Genomic DNA, 26613 nt, shown 5'->3' on the forward strand with positions numbered 1-26613 from the left:
AAAATGATTTTTATTTAAATATTATTTAACACTTAACACAATTTTTTAAAACGCATAAAACATCTAATCTTATAATTATATTTTCATTAGCCCAATAATATAATTTTCAGTGGGAATATACTGAAATTTTATTTCTTTGGACTTTAAATATACTTCATTCAACATTATCGAAGAAGTTTCAATTTTTACATTTTATTTAAAAAGAGATCTATAATGTCACCATTTCTCTTCTTTTGTCATCCACCAAAACAAACAACGCTTAATTGGTGAATTCCTGATTGCTGTTCTTAGTGTATATATTGTGTTTCAGATCGATTCCTTTGCTTTCAGGTGTTGCTGGTGGCTCTATGGATGGTAATTTTTAATTCTTCGACGGCGATTTCTATTTCTATTTCAATTTTAGTGAAGATTTTGTCAAAATTTTTCTAATAAAAAATCTAGCAGATTGGTGAATATATTTTCTGTCAGTTGTAGTTGCCTTCCTCTTGGGTTAACAAGTGACATCTGGGACCTATTTTAACAAAGAAGCTTCGAAAGTATATTTAATAAATTTTTGTTATCTAGTTTCAAGTTGGTTGTTTGAGAGATTTTTTGAGAGGTTAAGTTCAGGAGATGATGTTTGAGATTATTGTTAATAATAATAATCTTTCCTCCAATTTTATCATTTGCACTAATATTTTTATTTCCAGGTTAAGCCATATAATATACATATTATGAATTTCAAATGATATTATGAATTTAATGGAAACTTTAATGGGACACTTACAATTTAAATTACAATTAGGGATTGCATTTTGGTCAAGCAATGTTCTTCCATGTTTGGATCTATAACTATATGGAGGTTATAGGATATTTCCTTAAGTTTATCATTACATTATCAAACCATAAAGCAAAATCCTCTGAAAAATAAGTCATTCTATTTAAGTCTTGATATCATGGAAAACAACACTTTTCAAAATCATTTTTATCTCAATTGTAAGAAAATATGCAATGCCTTAATGCTATAAAATGACATCGTTACGATAAATTTTCTTAAATTATACACAAAAATTTAAAAAAAACACAAATATAACTTAAGAGGTACAAAAAAATAAGTTCGATGTAAATAAATCTGTTTCTTTTTCTTCTAAGATAACCAGCTGGATTCGTATTTAGCAGATATTGATTAAAGTTCAAGACAAAAAATGGTAACAGAAACAGAGGTCTTAAGCTTTGACTGGGACTGTCGTTTTTACACCATCTATAGCAAGTTATGAATGGGAAGAGCTTTTATTAGGGGGTTGGGAAAGGTAGCACGTCCAGGCACATAAATAAATTCATTTTGCTCTTATAACACCGGCCTTCTGGCGACTCATAGTGAGAACATGGTTGTGAGTGCGTTTATTTAACTTCATATAAACTTAAATATTTTCTGATTTAGAGTGGCAGCTTTTAACAATTTAGTTGATGACTGCATTTGTTTTTAACTAAATTCAGTTGGGTATGTCCATAGATTACACATTTTTCACATTCTAATTAATAAATTGACCATGTTGTTATGTCGTATTTTGTTAGTGAATTTTTGAGTTATATAATTCCAAATGACATATTTATTGTATAATATTGTAAATAAAGTTGTTTTTGGTTCTGTTCGCTGTTTGTAACACCTCAGTTTATATACCCTTCCCTAGTTGAGAGAAGAATTCGAGAAATTATAGTAGTAGCTAACTGTAAAAAAAGGTACTCAAAATCTGCACCAAACAGTAACTTTTTGTGGACGCATATCCACGTGGCGAACTTTGTGTTCTTAATATTAATTTATTCAGATATTTTATGTTAATAGTATTCATATCGAAATATTATTAACCCATGTTATTAGTTTATTACATGCAAAAAATAAATAATTAGTCAGAATTAAAACAAAATGAAATACATGATTAATAGATATTTTAAATTTAGTAATTAGATTTTTCATTTCAATGTATTCTTCTAATGGTTCTCTGTTGGAATCTTTTCTCTTTTCACTATTTCTCATCCTGTTAGTTTTTGTTAGATTTCTGAGATATTTAATGTTCGCTACTTGGATTTCCTTTTTCCCTTTTTTGATACTGCCCATGTCCCGTAGTTGAATGTCGTCTTGTATATTTTCATTTTAGTTTTTTTTTAACATGTCTTCTCTATAGTTGAACTTATTATTCATTACGAAGCATAAATTCATAGCTTTTCCAATTCTGGCAGAATTTTTCATGACTTTTAAACTATTCTATTTCAATTTCCACATATATGAATAAATTAAATTGCTTCACGATCTCATCTCTTTGTGGATATCCCATCACCATAACTTTCCTTTAATTTTTGTTTAATATCGCTCCATAAAATTTTAATAGTGTTTTCCAACTGTTTAGGGTTTTTCATAGGTAAACTCTCAGAACAATATCAGTAAGAGCTCCTTCCGACATTTCTATTTTTTTTTATATTTGCATTTTATTTAAAATGTTATGGACATTGTGGAGCTTAGGCTTTCTCTTTGTCGGAGACCTGTTTGAGTTCTGAAAGTGTTAGTTTTCTTATTGTCTGAAATTACAGCGTTTGTGTTCATTCTCTATATTTCTTAGGTTAGTCTTACCATTTTGTCACTTAATATCCCCTGATCAAAACTGAATATTGATAACATTATTAGAGAATTATCAAATATAATAGGTCATGACCACCAGAAAAAAATTGAAAAGTCCATATATTTGATCACAGAACAGTAAAAATAAGCAAATTCTAAATTATACAAAAGATCATTTTAGTTTAGGAAGAATCGAAATGCATTGAATAATATTGTGGTAAATTTGAAGAGGATAAACTCATTCGTGTTCTTTACATCTTACACTTGATAAAAATTATTACGAATACAACTGATTGAATCTGATTCAAGAATTCGATGAGATAAGTAGAATGTTTTTTTTAATTACATCTTACGTTATATATGCGTAATAAAATCTGAACATTCAAATTAATTGATTTCTACTGTTCTGTTGTACTTGCATTAATATATAAGTAAGGCGGGTGCGGGATTAATAGATCTATTAATAGGTAGGTTATTAATAAAATACTTAAGCTAACGTTAAGAATACCTTTATATATTATCCAAATGGTTAATATACTAACCAAGTTTTAAAATTCAAAAGGCTTGAACAAACATCGAGAGAGTTAGAAAATCGAAAAAGTCAATCAAAAAGAGACCCACTAGTTGCCAAGATAACATAACATTTTCAAAATGCTACTATATTAATGTACAACAAAACATAAAACCATCTATATTACATATAGATCTATGTAAGCATAAATTCGGCACATATTTTCAAGGCCGCCGCTAGGACAGCAAAGCGAGAACGTTAATCAGTCGAATGAAACCAACATAGTAGGTCCGAAACTATAGTGACTGAAAGTAGTTGATTGAAACAGTGGATAATAAAAAGTAGTAAAATCAGTCGAACCGAACATAGCGATTGAATCAGTCCATTGTAAAAAATAGTCAATTACTAAACAGTAAATAATCGTTTGCAATTCGGGTTCCGCGCCAAACACTCATCCGTTCATCAGGCCCATCGGCTGGCCGCAAAAATCAACTGTGCTTTTAACCGACGTGAAAGACTTGGAGCGGTCTTCTTGGACCTAACCAAAGCCTTTGACAAGGTTTGGCACGAAGGCTTAGTGGCGAAATGCATCCGATTAGGTCTACCTGATGACCTAACAGCTCTTATCAAATCGTTTCTGTCAGGAAGATGGTTCCAGGTGGAGATTAAAGATATTCTCTCTAGCCGGAAAACCATCGACGCAGGAGTTCCACAAGGCTCCCCCTTGGCACCCGCTCTATTTAATATTTTTCTTTCATCCCTAGGAAACCACAAGTTGAGGCTGCTTTTTACGCAGACTTTGCTTCTTCAAGAATAGCACCGCACATTCGAAGCAAACTCCAAAAACAACTCGATGAGACGGTCCAGTTGTTACATTTCTGGAGGTTGCAGGTCAACCCACAGAAAACCCAGGCCATCTTCTTCCACAAGAAGCGTTTTGCACCGAGCATTTCGCGTCTTAAAATCGAGAACGCCGAAATCCCATGGTCAGAAGAAGCCACCTATCTCGGTTTTGTCTTCGATCGCAAATTTAGGTGGAATTCCCACATTCAAAAGCCCCTCCATAAAAGTCAAGGTATTGTTAATTTGCTGTTCCCGCTTATCAACCGGGTGAGCAGGCTTCCTCTATCTATAAAATCTCTCCTGTACAAGATGCTGGTTCGATCAGTCGTTTTATACAGCTCCAGTGTCCATCTAAAATACATCTCACCTAGCCAGGTGGAACGTCTTCAAGTCTTTCAAAACAAAGTTCTCAGGAGAATGATCAGTGCCTCCTGGTTCGTCAGGAACAATCAAATTCACATAGAAACAGACGTCCCCCAAGTTCACGATTTTATATCCGAGATTTACTCGAGATATTTCTCCACTCTTCGTCTCTTAGACAATAGATGTATTATCGAGCTGGCCGATATTTTAGGCCAATAACTCATTCGGCTCTTCGTAGCCTTATTCTATCACAGCCGACACTACCCCGTCGTGCTCTAACTCCAAATTGTCTCAACCTTCTCCAGCGAGCGATAACTCATGTACCGCAAACTGCGTGGTATGATAACGACGTCCTTGCCTGGCCCTTGTGCCTCTTAACGGTGTTACCGGTTACGGGCACCCTCCTTACTAACAATAAGAAGTACCCCTACCCGGTTCCAGGCCAAAAAAAAATTGTTTGCAGTTGATAGCTCCCTCCTAGCTAGTCCTTGTCTATATTTTGCTGCAATTCTAACGATCGTTTCGCTGTTTTGAAATATGGATACATAACACAACATTCTAGACCGAGGAACAATCGAAACAATTGGTTTCTCATTTTTGAAACAGTTTCTAGGATGCACGCGGTGTCATTCATATCAATTATATGACAGATTTGATATTGATTTTAAGCAAAATCGACAGCATTTCTTCGATACTTGCAATAGGAGAAATCTATAAATTAGGCAACAAAGTGCTACCCCATTCAACATATTCCTCAGAATTAGCCCCTAGGTGTTAAGAAGGTGGGTCAAATGACAAGTCATCACTAAACCCAACGCCTACTTTGACAGCCTTGAGAAAAACCTATTATTATGAAAGAATAAAATTTAAAAAAAAATTATGTGAATATGAATGCGTAATATATAGTCTATCCAATAAAATAGTTAATGAACATCATCAAACGTTTATGACGTCAGCATATCGCAATATTGCCGCATTAACTAAAAAGTTTAGTTTAGAACATTTGCCGATTTGTAACTGTTGTAAACATTTAGTCTAGAGTTAGAATTAATTAGTTGTATGAAGAAATCATCATCAATTTGAAGATCATAGCAGTAGAAATTATGTTAGACCCCTGTTTAAAATTTCAAGTGTAATTTTTACAAAAATGTTTATCAGTTTAGCATAAACTAAGTCTATCATACGCGTCCTTCTGTTGTAACTTTTTTAAACCACTTTGGCATTAAATTTGGTGCATGAAAACTTAAAAATGCGATGTATTCCTATAATGAGCACAAGTACACACAGTCTTCACTCAAATCGCTCGAGTCTCAACACAAGTATGCAGAATCAATACAGTCTTCATATGAGTCACCACCCAGTCCTCAAACACAGTCTTCACACAAATTACACAATCTTCATACAATCTTAGCATGAGTCTCCACACAGTCATTAACACAAGTAAACACAGTTTTTATATAAGACTTGGCGAAATTTTAATAACGTATGAATAATTGGTATCGTCACTAATAATTTATACCCATCTAATGTTTGTAATTAATTATTAATTAATATTATTGTAAGTTTAAGTTTTATCGTGAATAAAGTCATTTTAAGTTTGTTAGTTTCTCTCTTAAAATCGTGCATTGATGCAATATTTTGGCTAGCCCAGAATTCCTCGTTAAATGAGCTGTTTTATAATTGATGAAACAATCCTAAGTCAATATAATAATAATCAATACTTTATGAAGCAAGTGCAAGTGAATTTCCATGTTGCGATATCGAATAATAGCCATCATTAAGTTATACCAGGAACGTCTAAGAAAATTCCGCCAGTTCCACCGTCCACCGTCATCTTTATGAGCATGTCGTAGGCATATTTTTGTTGCTGAATTTCGGAGGAACGTTTCTTTAAACGGTTCCTCTCAATGAAAAAAATCGAATTAGGTCGAAAGTTCGAAGAAATCGAATTAGTTTCTGGTTTTTAACATTTTAAATTATCCTGCATGTAGGCTTACTTTTTTCATATTTTTTAGATTAGATTATGAATATGCTTAAACAAGTGCGTAAATACAATTACGACTTTTCGCAATTTAATTATACCTATCATTTTTTCTTGTTATACAGAATGATCATAGTTAAAAATTATATGAAGGCAGTTATACCTGAAATTTTGGAGCACAAACTCTCTTTTCGGAGAACATAAACCAAATATGGAGCTGAATAACTAAATTTTACAAATCAAAAATCTAGAAGATTTCACTCAAAATTTCACACATCAATTGTTTACGGCTATTATATGTTTATTCAACTTAATTCTTTAAAAACAGACCTGAAAAAAGATACACAATAGATCAGATGGCTAAACAATATAGATACAATCTGTTATATGTGTCTCCCTATGACTATATATTTAATCAAATCGAATTGTTATGGGGTATGGCTAAGAATTACTACAGTATATATGCAGGCCGAGAAAGATATAAAAGCAAGAACTGTTTGGATATGTGGAAAGAAGGATTGTTTGTATTGTAACACCCTTCGGTTTGGATGAATTATATCAGACAGACAGAAGAAGAAAATGAGAAATGGCGGAATTGTGAACTAGTGCTGGTTTGGAAATTAACAGCTCAGTTATTGGCTTGAATAGTGGCTCAGAAAGTGATAGTCACTGAATGAAACTTTCTGGATGTGAAACATCTAAATGTGAGTGTATTTTTAACAAAATATTTGTAGAAAACCGTATGGTGTGTCCATAGATATGCATGTAACTGTAACACAATATACAAGAGAATTTGGTTAAAATGTGCCAAGAGAGAATGGATATTAAGTAATTTGAGTATATGGTAAATGTATCCGAGGTAAAGCAATGATTAAATGTAATTTTATCAAGATAATTGTACACAGGCAGTAACAGAAGATTCTAAGGAGATTATAGTAATATCAAAATGACTTGATAAGGGAATACAGCAACGAAGAAAATAAGAATTAAACAAAAAAAGGCAAATATGCTTTGTAATGAAAGTAAAACACATTACTTGAATATACAATTTCTAATTAGGTGGATTAGGCCCCCATGGGATACTATAGGTGGTTTAGAAAAGAGTTCAATGGAAATATAATAAAACAACTCTAACTTACAAAACTATTATGATTGCAAAATTAACTATAGTTGAAGTCCTTCTATAATATATGCATTAGATATACTATAATGTTAAAATAAATAAATTATCTTTGATAAAATTATTATTGTTATCTAATTTTATTTACACTATAATAATGTTATATATAAGGCAAAATAAACTAAACGTCAAAATTAAATCGGTATTTACAGTTTTATTGGATAGACGATATACAAATGACAATGTATTAGTGACTTTTCATTGATTGTCATTGTATATTAGTACTAGAGTATGCTTAAGTGTATTTTACCGAAATTAAGCTTCCTTCAAACTGATTTCTATATCTAAAATATATTTAACCGCTTATTGTTATTGTTATCTTGTACTATAATATTAACTTTAAAAATTAAATAAACAATAACAATAAAAATGGCTTCTATGCGATATGAGGACAAGAAGAAGGCTAATCAAATAACTAAGGCGACAAAGCGTCACCGTCAGACAAGATATATATATATATATATATATATATATATATATATATATATATATATATATATATATATATATATATATATATATATATATATATATATATATAGTTGAACTTCCTTAATATTTGTAATTTGTACACAAATTATGTTAAAAATGGTGAAGGTATTATATTTGAAATATGTTATTGACTGAATGTTGTGATGACTTAAAGAATGTATTCAAATGTAATTTATTGAAAATTAAGAATTCCAATTGTGTCATTTTTAAAAAGCATAATTAGAATGTATTTCTCTTATTACAAATTAAAGGGGAGTTTACTTGTTTTTATTTTATTATATCATGTCCCCTAGCGACATAATTGTTTGAATACGTAGAATATTAAAACGTTGCTATTTTTACAGACTTAAGTGAGCTGTAATAGCTATAACACAACTAATAATAACATATGATAAATATGTTTTAAATCTAACCTTACACTTAGATTAAAATAACAGGTTGAAATCTTTTATTTTTACTGAAATTATTTAAATATTATCTGTACTCACGTTCGTTTCTATCTTACTACTAGTACCATATTTGGATATATTGTTTAACATTCTTAATTACGTTTTCGTAAAGGACTCAACAAATGAATTTTTTAACTACATAAAATTAATTAAATAATTAAATATGAATATTTAAATAACGCTATTTATTTAATTTTATTGGAATGCAAATACTGTGAGACTCTAAGATATTATTTATCATTTAATTATAAAGGTGGAAATATAATTTATAAAAGATATAATATGTGGAAGAGTTTTAAGCACAAAAACCTCTAATTTACTTGAAAAACTAGTTTATTCAAGAAAAAAAAAGGCGAATTTTTCCGACCGAAAAACAATATAACACTGATTATTTAAATATGTTAGAACAGAAATCAAATTGCTTCGTTTCTGATTTGGTCTTCGAATAATTTAACTCAGCCTCGTTAACAGCCACATGATATAATATCTCCTGAATCTATCTTCGAAATGGCACTGTTTCTGCTCACATTTCCATCAATGGAATGCTTTTCCAAGTTTTGGTGATTCTAGATTCCAATAGTCTAGTAGGTTATGTTAGTTAACAGCAACTTTAACCCGTCTATGATGGCCTTACCTCCTGAATTGTGAGGTTTGTGCTGGTAATCCAAGGACTAAGAGTGTTTTATAAAGCTTTTGTTGGTTTTTGAGCATCTTCAGTCCATATTTTGTAATCTTATGTATTCAGCTGCTATATTATTCACGAAATCCACTGAATCACACCAAGGAATGCTTCGAGTAACTGCCGAACGATTAGTAATCCAACGTCAATCTGTCTGCTTTTCTTGATAATTAATTTGATTCTGGTTAATTGAACGAATTCAAATAGAACAGCGTTATAATCTCCTTGGAATCTTATATCAGTTATAAAATAGTAAAGGGTTAAACAAAAAACGATTAATTTACTTGATAAATTATTTTATTTAAGAAAAGAAGAGGCGACTTTTTGAATGGCGATTCAAAACAACAGTTACAATTTAAATCTATTCGAACATAAATCAAAATACCTGAAAGTATTAAAAACCTAATGTACTTTTTACTCCTCGCTCTAAGACTCAAGTGAAAATTACTTAGAAAACATGTTAATATTATGTATTCATTAAACTCCTCTCGATATATTCATTAAGTTATGTAAAATGTTATATGAATTCGAGGGACAATTACTACGGCGAATACGATTATAAGAGATAATTATAGGACCATGATATGGATTAAAATAATGTTTTACAGTCAATTAACAAAATTAATATGGCTATATAGAACACAACAGTGGTACAATACAACACCATAAATTTACCTGCCTTAAAATGTTTGTAAAATAATCGGCGAGTTATGGATGGTCAAAAAATATTTCCACCTCATTTTTCAGTTCCCTGTTGCTGTGAACTCGAATAAGCCACCATATTTCTTGTAGCTTAATAGTTGTGTCTGTTGAATTGCAGACTTGCTTCCTACTCGAATGTGTAGATAGATACCTTTTAACAATTATACCTTCGATATCAATGGAAATGCAATCTGCTGTTATTTTAATTGTTTTAATTTTTTAATAGAAAATTAAATAATGGAATATAATTAATAATAAGTAATGGGAATAAATAAAAAATTATCTGCGAATGAATGAAATATATTGGTAATTTTAATATTTTAATAGTTTTTATGTTATAATTTTGTTTATAGTAATTTGACCTTTTTTAATAGCAGTTTTTGCAGGTTTTTAAATTTTAATTTAAAAATTGGTACATTGGTACATTTACCTCGATCATGTTTGTTTAGTTTAAAGTAACTCTAAAGTGTTCAACCACTTATGATTTTCGAAGTCCGTTTACTTATAAATTAATATGTCAAAATTATCCACTTGAAAACACTCATGTAAATAATGATAACGTTCCAAAGTACTTAAATTACTAAACTAAACAAACTATTTTTTTCAGTTTCTTGAATTAGCGTTTGTCAGCTACTCTATTTGAGATTACAGGGAAGTTAACAAGATGTACAACGTGGGGCAAACGTCCCGCTGCCATTTTTATTGCCTATCACTTTGCTCAAAGTAAAGATAAGTAAGTTTGGTTTCCATAAAACGTTTATTTGGTCTTTACATTTTATTTTTTTATGATTGAAAAATTATTCCGGCTAAATGGTGACCGCGATTCACTATGCAACAATTGGTTTTTTTTAAAGCATTTTCATGACATCCTGAAACATATAAGGCTGAATTTTGTGGCGAATATTGTCTTTAAGATGTTGAATCGTTTGGGGCTTATTCACATAAACTTTTGATTTAAAATAACGCCATAAGAAAAAGTTTGGTGCTGTTAAACCCGGAGATCTGTCCATGTGAAATCGCCACTTCGCGAAATTAGTCTTCGTGGAAAAACGTCACCCAATAGTTGAATTGTTGAACGCCACTGACAGAGATCTGATGTTAGAATTTTAGGAGAGAGCTGAGGTTGCATGGAATTTCTTGTATAAGGAGAAAACGAACCGTCTTATTTCTGGTGTGTCAGTTTCCCGATGAATTTTGGGTATTTCTGACGAACCATGGCGCATTCAGAGTTTGCCTGAGAATTTTATTTTGCATTACCTGAAGCTTTTCCACTAGTTCCGGCCTGATAAACCGATAACAAGTGTCAGATCCATATAACATGATGCATCTGATAAGCAGTTTGTAAAGTAAAACTTTAATTATCAGAGACAATTTACTTATTCTGCAGATGAGAGTGTTAAGCACTGTGGCGACACCGTAGCCTTTGGAGTTTGCTTTATTTATTTATGTTCACCAGGAATCTACGGTCAAAGATGAAGCCGAAATATGTGGCTTTTCGTCACCGCGGGATTGCGACTTTTTCCACTCTCAGCGGGTGGGTGCGGATGTCTCTTTGATTGTGAAAGATTATGGCATGGGTTTTTTGGGGGTTGATTTGCAACCTCCAGCAATTTAGCCTTTGGACTGTGGCATTTAATTGAATTTGAGGTTTTCTCTGAGAGGCATCTACAGAACGAGAATTGGTGAAGAAAGAGGATCATCCGCATATTGGGCGGTTTCAACATCTTTCTTCATTGGAATCTCTGACATGAAGAGGTTGAAGAATACCAGGGCTAAGGGTGAACCTTGGGGGATTCTTGCTTCAACTGCTGAGGCTGCCACAAGAAGCCCTTTTCTGTACCCCGATACGTTCAAAATATCGGGATGGGAAATTACACTTACGCCGGTAGAAGACGTGAGCTTCATACTCTTAAAGAATTCTCGAAAATTCCACGATTTCGGGCTTTCATGATGTTTATGTTTATACGCGCCACAAGGAGTCCTCTACCAGGTCTAACTTCTGATACGTTTCATCTAGCCTGGGTACTTGAATCCCCATTATCCGAAACGTCGATGGGATATCCTTTTTGTTGGACACGTGTGTTCTGTTTACTCGGTGACTTTCTTGTTTGGCTTAGTTTCGCAAGATATTCGATAAAATGCAACTATTTTATGTTATCTGAAGTAATAATTCTTTTCCATATCATAAATACTACGGAAAACAGTTAAATGGTCTAATAAATATACTATACAACAGAAAAAAATATTACAATTTTCGTAAACATAAAGTTAAACATCTTCCTTAAATATAAATAAACTGAAATGGCGTCCCAACACATCTTAATGACGTAAGTTCATTGTTATATTAAATAGACTATAGCTCGAAATGTGTATTTGGCTAACTTGTTGAATTGGTAGCTCCCTAATGGAGAAACGAGTAAAAGATCTTAGTGCTTGTAGTCTGGACATACTTCAGTTGTAATAAAGCTATTTTTGAGTATCCAGTGCACGTTTGTCTCAATTGCTGCACTGTTTTGCCCCAACTCCGATAGTTCACCGCTGAACTGAGCTACTGCAAGCTTCTGTTCGATTTTTAGTAGAAAAAAAGCCCAAAACAACTACATTCCGTCTTTGATGGCATTACATCTTGCACTGTAATGCATTTTCGCATAAAGTTCGGATTATCTTTCAGACGCTTTGAGCTGTTATCTTATGGACAACTACAATTAGGAACAATTAGATAAATAAACATACATTTACAACCATTATTGGGTACATTACTTTCAAAACATTACTTATTAAAATTTAAACCTTGTTGTCAAGACGGCTTAAGTATTTTCTTGATAGAAAGTGTGAACAGAATGGCTAAAACGCGATATATAAATATCTTAGTTTATTTTAGCTCATGTAAATAATTAAATACAAATTAAATACAAATAATGTTTTATTGTGGTCTACGTACGTTAGCCTTCTATTAGCACTTTATTCAATTTTTCTACTTTAAAAAAAGTTGAATAGTACTTATAACTCCAAATTGTTTATTTGTTGAAATACTTATAATTAATATATAGTATAATGATATCATAAATCAAAAACAAATTTTTTTTAAATTTGTGCACGTTTTTGATAATCTCTTATCAGAAATTTTTAAACTTCCAGAAATCAATCAATAACATTTTGTATCAAAAATACACACTAGAATATTTACTTATTTTTTATTTAGTTTATCATATCTCTGAAACGTTGCATTTTTCCACATTGAAAATTAAGAAAATAGCAAGAAATTAATAATACCAATAATGGGCAATAGAAAAAGTGCAAGTGGCAGTCAACAATCTACAAATGGACAAAAGATTGCAAAATTCAACTTAATAGCTCCAAATCTGTCCACGTTAATTTTGCATTAAGGCGAAATAATAAAAACTTAATTATATCACTCAATGGATGCCCGATTCCTCAAGCAGAATCAGCAAAATACCTTGGAATCCATCTTGACGGTAGATTAAATTGGAAGCATCACGTTAGACAAAAAGCAAAACTCAACTTGATCTAAAATCAAAGAGGTTGATTTATAATACAATTAGAAAGCCAATTTGGACCTATGGGGTGCAAATATGGGGTTGCACTAAAAATTCAAATCAGTTAGTCATACAGTGCTGTCAAAACAAGGTTATTCGATTGATTACCAATGCCTATCGCTATGTAACCAATGAAGAACTGCACGATAACCTGGAAATCAAATGGATTTGCGAAGTTGTGCAGGATTTCGCCTTGAAACACGAAATAAGATTACTAAATCATACTAACGTGGAAGCAATACAACTGCTGGACAGCGCTCAGGATGTCAGGAGATTGAAACGAACAAAACCATACGAATTTGTGTGAACATTTAGTGTGTATTATTAGTGTAAACTATAGCTATAAGTTAATAATTAATAAATAATTATAATTCTATAATTGATTAATACTAATATTGATACATACTGATGTATTTTCTCGCGCTCGTCTTGCTTGTTAATAAATCCAAGCACATAGGAAAAGTAGTAATAAATTAATTGTAATAATAATTATAATTAAGATTGTACTAAGCGTATCTAATAAAGATGTTATAAAAAAATACCGATAATTTGGAAGGTTAACGTACATTTTTTAAGAGCTGTAAATGTATATGAGTTAATAAATTATAGTTCGGAGAACTTGGTGTTTTTTTTAACATTTTTACGTAGTTTGTTCCAAATTCGTTAATTTAAAAAAGAAAAGTACCGAGTTATTGAAATTATGGTATAATACTGTCAACACGTTTTGCTTATAATATAAAGACTTCTTCGTGAGGGAACGACCAAGAAATATCAGTAGTCATTTTCCAGTATAGGCAGTTTTTACTTGTAACAAAGTTATTTCTGAGTGCTGATTTTTTAGTATTGAGAGCACCTTCATCCGCCAGCTTTCTTAATTTATCTTCAACTACATTGTTTTAACCAAATTTAAATCTATATACTTGTATAGAATAGTTTTTCCTAAGCTTCGGTGTCCCCAAAGTCCGATAGTCCACCGCTGAGTGACCTACTGCAAGCTACTGTTCAAATTCCATTAGAATGTGTTAGCTCACAGCATATTTAATCCGCCATTATACCTTAATACAACTCTCTTGCCATTTATCCACGGGCTAGGGGTGCTTTTAAAAGGCCTTTTTTAATTCAGGGGACTTTGAACGTCTTTAGTCCACCTCTTGTAACTTTACAACTTCAACTGTGATACCTTTGTTTGAAGTCCATTTAAATATGCTCAAGAAATACCTTGAGTAAGTGCGTAATAATCTAGCGTTATCCTGTCTTCATTTCTTGATGAGTAAATCGATTTCGGTTAACTGAATGAATTCAAAAGATAATAATTGTAGTCAGTTATGCAACCAACAATGCTTAGCATTAAGAAATAAAAGCTATTATTCTCAGCTTTACAGCTTATAATTGACTACGATGATAATTCTATGATGTTTCATCAGCATTTCCAACTTCGATTTTTAAATTCCTATAGTTGAGAGGAACAATAGCAATTGGCAAACGTATTTTTTGCTTAGGGTCATTTTTCAAACATTTTAACCCGTGCCTTATGGATAAGCAAAATTCGAATAAATCGGATAAATAAACATAAATTTACAATCAAAATTTCGGCGGGATTCAAACCTTAAACTATCGTAGCAGCAGGATTATTGTACTGTCCTCATATTCTATATTTTGTATTATAAATCTAAGAAAATTACCTTTCTCTCACTACTTTATTGAATAATAATACTTTTTATAATGTGTCAATAAAAAAATTGCGAGACCGGATACAGACTAAAGAGGAACTATATTTTGAAGTTGGCGAAGTTGATCAAAGATATTTAGAATTCAGAGTGGCAAAATACTCCAGAAATCAGACGGAAACAATAGTAAATATCCTAACAAGAGCTACCTGAAGCTTAAAAGGACCTATCATGCAAGCCTCCGATAAAAAATTGAAGATGACGGCTGGGCCAGAAATAATCAACACGGCTACAAGATTTGCAGATCAACTCGAGAGAATGTTTCAACCCCATACAGTGGCTAACGTTAAGTGATTACTCTGAGCCTAGCCAATGGCCAGTGGAAAGGATGAAAATTCTACTTGTCACTCTGACCGAAGTTAAATACGAAATAAAAATAACCGCAAAAAAGTTCTGGTTTTGACCTTATTACTCGGAAAATGAATGATATTAATGGTAAATTCAACTTAATAAACGCTTCATTCCTTTAAATTTATTCTGCGGAATTTTTAGATATATTTAGCATAAAGGTTTAAAGTATAAGATTAAAATGACTGACTAATACTTCATTGTCAAAGAATATACCTATTCTGGCTTGCGTAAAATACAAGCAAGTGCATACAGCGAAGATCTAAAGCTGAAGTGCAAAAAATGTACTGGTTAAGGTTTATGTATTCCAACCTGTACGTGTATAATAAGCTTTTGCTTTACCAATAAGTCTTGAAATCAGTATGTACTTATGGTATTCAACTCTGATGTTGTACCAGCCAAAGCAATAGAAATATCGTACAAAAAATTCTAAAACAAGACACTGCGAGGTATTGTTGATGTTCCATGGCAAATATGTAACGAAAAACATCATAAAGACCTGAAGGTAGAAACTGTCGATAACGTTGTCAAGAACTATTCCCAATGCAGATATGAACAAATGCTCTATCAGCACATCAATATAGAGGTTCTCCTGTTCCTAGATAATGAAAGCTTAATTAAAAGATTAAAGAGAGTAAAACCGTTTGATCTAGTTCAGTGAAGTAATTAGTAGAATTCAGAGCACATTAAAAACAGTCACACAATGGTTAGTAGAGCCGTAATAATAGTTTAATTTAAAATAGTAACAAAACCCAGCAAGTAGTCGCGTGGGCTAAGAGTTTAGGTCATCGGTAAAGATCGTTTAGTCGTAACAATCATCATCGTAAAAAGTTTAATGTTTGTAAAAGTAAAGTGAGTGCGTTAAAAGTCAGTAAGTAACACAACAGTGCTGAGAGCGGCTATAAATAAAAAAAGTTTATAAGCAATTTGATAATGTGTCATATTTAACAGAATTACGTCGCGATACTACATACTTAATAATCCCCACATGAATCGTCGATCTTTTGAAATAAAGATGATTGAGACATAATGTTATAATATTATATCAATATAAAATGAGTAAATATTTGAAAAGTAAAAATTAAAAAAAATAAGATTTTTATTATCAGAAATCTGCAACTTCTCGGTGACCAATCTAAAATTTTGTTGGATCGTATCCCGTATCACTAGAACTTTTGGTTTTATTTTGTTTACTCTGTTGTATCTCAGAAACGATGTTGGTTACTGTGTAGAAAATAATTTTTTAAAGGAAACTCTTTATATTTCATTATGTATATACAAAACTTGCTCGTCTACTTATACAATATTAATATGCTTTACAAGTAATGCTTAATAATAATACTTTAAAAGTGAATTAACCCATGGGCTAAAAGTACGGGATCTTTAACCACTTCCTTTTATAAAATATATTGTTGGTGATATGATTGGTTCTGTTGTTTGGTCGAATTACCTAACATTTCCACCCTTGGCATGGATTAAAAAGGATCTATTTGAGAAAGTATAGGACTCTAAGTCGACCGCAGGTTTCAATGGCCAGCCCAAATCCAACACGCTATACGTAAAATCAGTAGCTTGTACAGCATCCTATACATAGTCCTCTGCGGAAAAATTTAACTTTCCATCCCCAGAAAGCGCCTCTGCATAAAATGCTGATCCAATAAGTCTTTCTCTATGCAGCTAAGGTGTAGTAGAAGTACGTCTCCGAGAGACAACTTGCACTACTCCAAGTGTTCTAATTAAAACACTCCGCACGTTACTCTATGCTCCATCGTGTGTGCGAAACGTGAAAACCCACCTTGAATCAGGCATTCCGTCCGTGAAAAGCTTCGCGAACATGCTCATTGTGAGGTTCTTCCTTGCAACCTTGTAACATGATGATAAACTAATTAAATTCCTATCCTCTTATCACTCGCGGTAGATAAGCAAAATACGATAATCCCAGTCGTAACCTAGAGTCTTTGTCGCCCACAAATCAAAATAATCCTGAACGCGAAGCGATATCAGTAAAAGACCAATTGGTTTTAGCTAGTCAATCTAGCTTCATCAAAAAAAAAACATCAAGGACACATTCCTTAGTACCAGCTAGTACAGTTCATATCTCTTTTGTAATATATTTTTCTTAATGTTTACCGTGTTTATGTTATTACCTTTGTTATTCGTTATATCAATATACTGTTCGCATTTGCTTTAATGGAAATATTTATAGAATAATATATGCGTTAAACTAACACTATAAAAAATGGGACGTTGTTAAGATTATTAGATTATAAGTATGTTGACTTATAGTAAAGTTTATTTATCAATTTAAGAGTGTTTTTGTATTTATTATGGATTTTTTTTGCTTATTTGATAAATGTTTGGTGGTGGTGTTGTAGGTATATATAATATTTATCTTGACAAGGATATATATATAAACCAATCAGATTTCTTTATATCGTGTTGTGTTAGCAAAGAATAGAGCAAAACATGAAAATAATATCAACAGGTGATATTTTTATAAACCATTTACTTTGGCAAATTAGGATAAAATATTTTATTTTTTAGGGTCAAAAAACAAATTTATTATTATTTTGTTATTAGCCGCCGTCCTAGTTTACTTGATGCTTCATTTTCAGACGAGAAATGTTACCATTTCAAAGTATTTTAAAGGAAGTTACGTCAGATACTCATTTCGATTACATACACCTCAGAATAATTTCGATATGAAGAGTCTCACCGAAAATGATTACAAAAAGCTGATTGACATTGAACATTTTTCGTTCAACATAGTGAATGAACAGGTATGCGATTCCAGAGATCTGTTCCTGTTAATTCTGGTGATATCGGCCACTAACGACTTCGATCGTCGATTCAATATCCGCAGTACCTGGGGACTTTACAAAAGAAATGTAAAAATGTTGTTCATGTTAGGAATGACAGCTGACGATCAACTACAAGAAGTAATTGAGATCGAAAGCGAAGTGTACAGAGACATTATACAGGGCAACTTTATGGATACTTATCGTAATTTGACTTACAAAAGTATTATGTCCTTAAAATATGCACTTTACCATTGTCCGAAAGTGCGATATATTTTAAAAGTGGACGATGATACGTTTGTTAATATGCCGCTGTTACTTAATTTTCTGAAAAACAATTTGCCCTCTAATACATCTAATCTCATCTTGTGCAACGATAAGACGGGCTCACCGGTCATTCGAAATAAACAAAGTAAATGGTACGTTCCTGAGGATGTGTATCCAGAAGCGTTTTATCCCAGTTATTGTTTCGGTTGGTATGCTATTTTTTCATCAGATGTTTGTTTCCAATTGTATAAGGAGTCCCAAAAGCTCAAGTACGTCAATATAGAAGATGCTTTTCTGTTTGGAATTGCTGCAGGTAAAGCGAATTTAACCCATACTGATATTAGCAAATATACGTTGCAAGGTCGCGACCCCAATTTACTTTTCGGCGGAGCATACGACAAAATGAATCTGCTTGTTGGTGCACCGGAGATGAGCATAGAACTTGTTAGAAAATTTTGGAACTATTTTAGCGGTAAACCCGTACACTCCTCAATTGCAGATTATGTAGTAGAACATCATCAATGATTCAAGTGAAGAAATTAGTGATTAATTGGACTTTATTAGATCATAAAATAATAAGCCTGAAAATGCCTCTGAGATCTCACAGTTATTCGCGTCAGAGTTACCACAGGGCGCCAAGGGGGAATATTTTTAGAGGAAAAAGGAATTAATTTAAATATTATTAACACAATTTTTTATATTATAACACTTAACACAAATTTGGTAATATGGTAATTATTATGTTTTCATTAATCCATTCACATAATTTAATGGGAACATACTCAAATTTTTATTCTTTAGGACACTTTTCACTTTTACATTTAATTTGAAACTAGATCTAAAATATTACAAATTCTCTTCTTTTTGATTCACCGAAACAAACAACACTTAATTAGTTAAATCTTGATTGACGTTCTTAGGGTATATACAGTGTTTCAGGTCGATTCTTTTGTTATTAGATGTTGCTTGATTGGCGGTTCTTTGGATGGCAACGTTTAATACCTTGAAGGCGATTTCTAGCTTTTCGACCGTGAAGATATTTTTATATAACTTTAGTTCTGTATCAATGACGCTCTGGTATATCCAGTTGGTATATTCGAAGAGGGAAGGTCTTACCTTTGTACTGATGTTGAAGATAAATGGGGTGTGGTTTCAGCTTAAAACGACACATGTTTCTATTTTTGTGTAGTTCCTGTCGACATTCTTTGTAATAAAACATCCAGCAGTCTGGCGAATATTTTCCTGTCAGTTGGCTAGTAAGTAGGCTCGCTATTGGAGAGTTATTCAAGCTTACAGTAGTAGTTACATGTTGAAGTTGAGAACCTCACTGTGAATACTAGAAGTGGCCACCATATATACATCTAGAACCCATTTTAACAAAGAAGGTTGCAAAGTATCTTTAACATATTTTGTATCTAGGGAGGTAGTAAACTGTATATCTGAAGATAATACCGTTTCGTGTTGGTTGGCTGTGAGTTTATTTGAGATGTTACCTTCAGGAAATAATGTTTGATATTATTTTTAATAATAACTGTTTCTACATTATTACTTATTTTCAATATTATACATAATTTTCAATTTTCAAATCTGCCAATTTACTTCCTTAAGATAGTACATTTCTACTCACTTCTAGTTATTTTTGATGGTTCTACTGCAGGGTATTGATATTGTAGGTTATCAATTCCTTTCCGATAGGTTAAAGCGAAGAATATACAATTTTCAATGTAGAATTTAATAGAACACTTACAAACTAAATTACAATTAGAGATTGCATCTTGGTCAAACAATGCTCTTCCACATTTCAATCTATAACTATCTGGTTTTTATGAAAACAAACCTTCCTGTTAAAAGCTTGATGTAGGAGTTCATAAGAAACTTCCTAAAGTTTATCATTATTTGCTTTTTAAAGTCATTCCTGCGCTAAAACAGAATACCTTGGAAAATAATGTATTCTATTTGAATTTTGACATCCTGGAATACAACATTTTTGTACCGATTTTAGATTTAAACAAATTATGTTTACCTTAATTGTTGTAAGCCGTATATAGCGTTACAACAAATTTTTCGTAAATTATACACAAAAATAGAAAAAAACCAATATAACGTAAGACGTACCGCAAAATTTCAGATCGATAGAAAATAAATCTGTTTTTTTGGCCTGAAATCCGATGGTTGCGAGTGATATATAAGAATTTAGTTGAGAACTGCATTCTTTTTTAACCAACTGCGGATTTGTATATCCAAAAATTCTTTTTGCCTTTAAAAACCATTGCACATTCTGATTAAGAACCCCACCATTTTGTTGTTATGTCATGATTTTATTGAATTATTTGCTCAATTTTTATAATTAATGCATTTATTATATACTATTGTAAATAAACATATTTTTGCTTTAGTTTATTCTTGTACACCTTCCCTTAGTTGAGAGAAGTCTATTTTATATAATGTTAGCTGTAAAAAATACCGTCAAAATCTGCATGGTTACTGTTTAACATTTTTGGATGCATTCCCACCTGGCGAATTTTGTGTTTTTAAAATCAATTTACACAAACATTTTATGTTAATATTATGCATAAATAAATATCATTATTCTACATTGTTGGCTTAATATTTGTTAAAAAATTAAGAATTATTCAAAATAAAAATAAAACGGTATAAACGATAATTATACATACTAAATTTAACAATTAGATTTTTTAACGAATTAATGTAGCTATATATATCATGTACACATTCGGTTCATTTTTTTTGCTTCTGCACTATGTTTGGCTTTCTGTAGGATTTTTTCTCTTTTGTGCGGTACTTCTCTGATACAGCTTTTGTGCAGTACTCTCGTTAATTGGATTTCATTTTTCACTTTTTTGATACTGCTTATATATTTCGATTTATCTTCCTTTTCTAATTCTACCGGCTTGGTGGCGCAGTGGTAAAGGCAACAGGACGGCCCTCCCATCGTTGCGATAGTGGCGGGCCCAAATCTTACTGGGGCATGATTAAAATTTCGGAAATGTAAAATTTGAGTCGTAAAATGTATGTTTGCGATTGTTTAATATTTGTGATTGTTCTAGGCAAGAGTGTAAAATCCGACAAGGAAAATGATCCCAGTTACGGCAGTAACCAGGCTGGGTAAGACCGGATCTCTTCTGGGATGATTTCCGAAAAGAAGGCCGAGGACTATGGTTCGAAGCCCACGTTAAGCTGTAGGTCCAGTGGTCCAAAATCCAATAGGCTAACGTGACTAAAATCAATAGTACTTTACCTTATTTTTCCAATTGTGATACAAATCTTTATGACTTTTATTATATTCCATTTCTATTTCTAGTTATTTGAATAAATTAACTTGCTTCAGGGTCTTAAACCGTACATTTATTTGTGGACGTCCCATCACCATAATCTTAGTTTAATTTTTGTTTAATATCATTACATAGTATCTTAGCAGTGTTTTCGATCTGGTTAAAGTTTTTCGTAGCTGAACTATCAGAGCAATATCAGTAAGAACTCCTTCCGACATTTTAATATATTTTTATATTTCTATTTCATTTATCATGTTATGAATATTGTGAAACTTAAGTTAACCTTTTATCGGAGAATTGTTTGAGTACTGAAAGTGTTTGTCTTCTAATTGCCTGAAGTTACAGTGTTTTTGCTTTTTGGGTTAATCTTATCATTTTATCACGTACTCTTCTTTGGGCATAACTAAATATTGATCATTAGTAAATCATCAAATATAATAAGCCGGGAGCCGCCAGAATGTAAACTGAAAAGTCCATGCAAAAAATATTTGATCATAGAGTTAAAGTAAAATTAGGCACATTCTAAATTGTACCAGAGATCGTTTTAATTTTATTAAGCATCGTAATGCACTGGAGAATATTGCGGTAAATTTCATGAGAATAAACTCCGATAGTACTCCGAATAAAACTGGTTAAATCTGATTGAAGGATTAGATAAGATACGTAGAAAAATTATGCATGTGTATGAAAGTATGTGATGTGGCTAAAATTCTACGTATATCATTTGAGCGGGTATGTCGCTTTGTACATGAATATTTAGATATGAAAAGGCTGCAGATGCATAGGCGCAGGCATGTGACCTCTTCACAGGAGTTCTTTGCGTTGGTAACTACCAAGTGAAAATAGTCGAAACAGTCGATAGTCGGAAACAGTCGATAGTAAAAAAAGCGACTAAAAATAGTAATTACTATTTCATGAGATGTATGAATTCTTTCCCGTACTCATTTTGAGAGAAGAATAGACGGATATAACTGTTTGATTATCTGTGCTGTACAGATCAATTCATTTTAAATAATTTTAAATTGGCAAGTGGTAGGGTGAAAAAAGGAATGGAATGATCCCAAATAACTTTAATCGTATTTTAATATTCGGAATGTAACACAGACATAATTTAATAAAACTGATTGCTATATTTCTATTTCATTCCAACATGTGCTTACTAATTTTGTTTTCAAAAGTGTCATAAGTGTGATGCAAATATATAGCTTATTCAACGTTTTTTTAGTAATGCGTCGTGGATATTTGTGACGTCGAAACATTACAATGTTGCCGCATCAACTCTGAATTTTAGTTCAGTTTGGCTTTGACATACAAGAAAATTCTAATCTAAATAAAATAATTGAACAAAAATGTTATCAAATATAATATATTTTATCATTATAGTACATCTAATACATTGTCTAAAGACTTAAAACTACAATTAAGAACACATGTTTAATAGTTTATAGGTTAGATTTGTGTTGTTTATATTGAACTCCTTTCCACACCATCCATGAGGTAGAGTTTCTAGGTATGTTTTTTATGTAGTGTTATTCCCCTGGAGACCTATTCCACCTAATTAACAATAGATATATCTGAGAAACATATTTTACATTCAGTCGAGAGCATATTTACTTCTTATGTTTAGTTTTTGTTTCCTTTGATGGTGTGTTTACTTGTCAACTCATCTTGGTATCACTGTATTTTTATGTCTTCTGCTACTACCTGTGTACACCATTCTTGATAAAATTAATCACTGAATTCTGTTTAATGCATTTACAATATCTACAAAACAGTTAGTATTCATTCTCTCCTAATACGTTCTAACAGCTTATGTTTAATTTTGAACAATTCCAATCATATCTGTACACACAAATCTTTCACGCCCTACAGTACCATTTTTTATAGTTATATTCAATACCTATGCATACCTTTAGTTGTTTCCACTCTCATCACTCTGTCTCAGGAATTTCCAGAATTGCACAGCATTATCACATATCCTGAAAGTTTCCTTCAGTCACTTTAACTTTATGACTCATTGTCCAATTCAATCACTAAACTGTTAATTTCTAATCCGTCTAAAATATGTTCACGATTTATCAATTACTTCCTTTGTATGTTTTATCGAGTTCATCTAAACCTAAGGTGTTACTTTTACTAAGGTTTATCTTTACACCATTTAAACCCTATACCCTGTAAAAGGATGTCTTACATCCCTCAAAAAGCTGCGTGTTTCTAATTCTTTTATGTATACTTTCCAGAGACAATTTTCTCTAAAATAATTTTATTAAATTATGTTTATATCGATAAAATAGTTTGTGTACTTACTGTTCTTATACATTTCATATATTTTGTCTCGAATAGAGCCAATATCAAGATGGTCAAGATTCGTCACCCACTTTGTATGTAGCCGTGTTTTATAGGGTGAATCTAACGTACGCATTCTTCATTTTGTAAGAAATGTTATTCACAGTACCCATAGTAACCCAATTTAACACGGCAGCAACCCGCTAAAACATTTTCAATAAAATTTTAAGCCGGCTTGGTAGCGCAGTGGTACAGGCGATGGGACGGTCCTCCTACTGTTGCGATAGCCGCGGGTTCGAATCCTGTTGGGACATGGCCGTAAATTTATGTTTGTGATTGTTTAAAATTTGTGAATGTTCTAGGCAAGAGTCTAATCCGACAAGGAGAATGATCTCAGTCACGCCAGTAACCAAGCTGGGTAAGACCGGATATCTTCTGTTATGATTTCCAAAGTTGGTCACTCGCCAGTCGGTAGGCTTATGCTGGGGACCGTGATTCGGAGTCCACGTTAAACTTTAGTCCCAGTCCAGATAAACCCATAGTTGGTAAAAGGAGAATTATATTTGGTAACATTTTTGTTCAATTATTTTATTTAGATTAGATTTTTTTGTATGTCAAAATGTTTCTGTCTGAACGTTTTTAACCACTTTGGCATTAAATTTGTCTATTTTATGTACTTATCTATATACTAATCGGTTAAGCCAAAAGCAGGTGGTAGTATCAAACTTATCCCCTTTAAAGCTTATATGGAGAAAGAATGTTTAAGCTTAAATTTTTTGTATAATATGCGCTACAAATAAGTATATTTGAGTAAAACGAAATACGCCGAAATTGAGCAACTAGGAATAACCGTCAGATCGGTGACACAAAATATATAAATAAATATTTTATGCTCTATTTTCATTGGACTTGGCCGATGCGTTGTCAGCTACAAATCATATACGGTAGATTAGTTGTCATTTCTTTTGCACGTAAATCAACCACAGACTATTTCATTTATAATGTTATAAATATTGTGGAGCTTAGGCTTGCTCCTTGTCACAGAACTGTTTGAGTTCTGAAAATGTTTGTTTTTTATTGTCTGAAGTACAGACTTTTTATATGACATACTTTTTATATGACTTTTTATAAAAAGTATGACTTTTTATTTATGAAGTGCTTGATTTCTGGAGTGTCATTTTCCCTATGAATTTGATTATTTCTGACAAACCATGCAGCGTTTAATATTCTTCTTATTTTGGAAAACTTGAAGCCGTTTGACCTGGTTGGGTGTAACAAACTTGAAGTAGACATTAGATCCGTAGAGGAGTACGGACCGAACTAACATCTTGTAAAATAAGCATTTGATGGAGATGGGAAGTCTGCTAGAATGGCAGATCAGAGAAGATAGCAGGTTTGCTATCCCCGAACCTTTTTGGATTGCTTTCTGGATTTGGGAATGCCAACCGAACCGCCGGTCGAAGTGAAGACCTAGGTACGTGACGTTATCATAGAATGATAACTGACGCCATGGAATCATTGCGGTGTGGATCTTAGGTCTTCTGGGAGGCTTAACTGCACTCTGCGATCAATCCGTCGTGCCAGACCTTGTCGAAGGCTTTGGTTAGGTCCAGAAGAACTTCTGCAAGCTTTTTACGTTGGTCAAGGGCGTGATGGATGTGTGCGACCAGACGGGTAGCCTGATGGACGGATGAGTGGTGAGCGCGAGAGCCGAATTGTTCATCTGGAATGATGTTGTTTTTCTTTGTGAAAGAGTTGAGAACGTAGAGTATTGCCCTCTCGGCAAGCTTCGAAAAGGTGCTGAGAAAGCTGATAGGCCTATAAACAGATGGAGATGATTTTGCTCCTTTCTTCGGTATGACCGCTATATGTGCGTGTTTCCAAGACGCCGGGAAATGTTGCAGTCTCATGATGGAATTAAGGATGTTTGCCAGTTCTGCGAGCTGCTTATGCTGGGTTTTTTTTAAACTGGGTAATCGATATTCCATCGAAACTTGGAGATTTTTTGGTTTGAAGTTTGCTGATCTGTAGAGACTTTGGAGACACGAAATGATTGAGAAGAAAAGCTGGGGTCACTGGTCTTTTGATGGAGTTGGATTCGTTGATGACAATGTCATTGTCTTTAGCTTTATCATCATCTTTATCATTAGCAAAATCATCTCCATCTGTTTATAGGCCTATCAGCCTTCTCTGCGGGTGGGAGACATTTCATTTGAGCTTCGTAGGTCTCTGCAAGGAGCTCGACTTTTTGTGGTTAGTGACTGCAAAATTTCCTGTAACCGCTGACTTCAGGGGGGATGACATTGTGCGTCTTCCCCACGAGGCATTTGGAGACACGCCAGAAGGAAGGGCGGTCTTTGATCCGCGAGAGATGAGTTCCATTTCATTGCTCAACAAGTCGAGACGGCCGCTCTTACCCCCTTGCATGCTCTGTTCGTCTCCCTTTTGTCTGCGGCATCAAGGGTGAATCGAGCTAATCTGCATAAACCGTTTTTAATGCGAATTTCACGTTTAAGAGAAGCGGGAAGGTTGTTTTTCCACGGC

General features: G+C 32.7%; 1 protein-coding gene across 2 annotated transcripts; it reads left to right on the forward strand.

Moving 5' to 3' along the window:
- The first annotated feature begins 17788 nt into the window (after nt 1-17788).
- On the forward strand, nt 17789-21848 carry LOC143206735 (beta-1,3-galactosyltransferase 1-like). Of its 2 annotated transcripts, XM_076419412.1 has the most exons (3): nt 17789-17910; nt 17970-18803; nt 21559-21848. In XM_076419412.1, the coding sequence occupies exons 1-3, from the start codon at nt 17892-17894 to the stop codon at nt 21618-21620; spliced, it is 915 nt and encodes a 304-aa protein (XP_076275527.1). In that variant the 5' UTR covers nt 17789-17891; the 3' UTR covers nt 21621-21848. The 2 variants fall into 2 exon arrangements, with proteins under 2 accessions (XP_076275527.1, XP_076275526.1); XM_076419411.1 differs by lacking the exon at nt 21559-21848 and having other exon boundaries at nt 17970-19167.
- The last annotated feature ends 4765 nt before the right edge of the window (nt 21849-26613 follow it).

The sequence above is a fragment of the Rhynchophorus ferrugineus genome, unplaced genomic scaffold (assembly GCF_030347505.1).
Source record: "Rhynchophorus ferrugineus isolate W39M unplaced genomic scaffold, kcgeb_rfMv2 rfM1, whole genome shotgun sequence".
Taxonomy (NCBI): Eukaryota; Metazoa; Arthropoda; class Insecta; order Coleoptera; family Curculionidae; genus Rhynchophorus; species Rhynchophorus ferrugineus.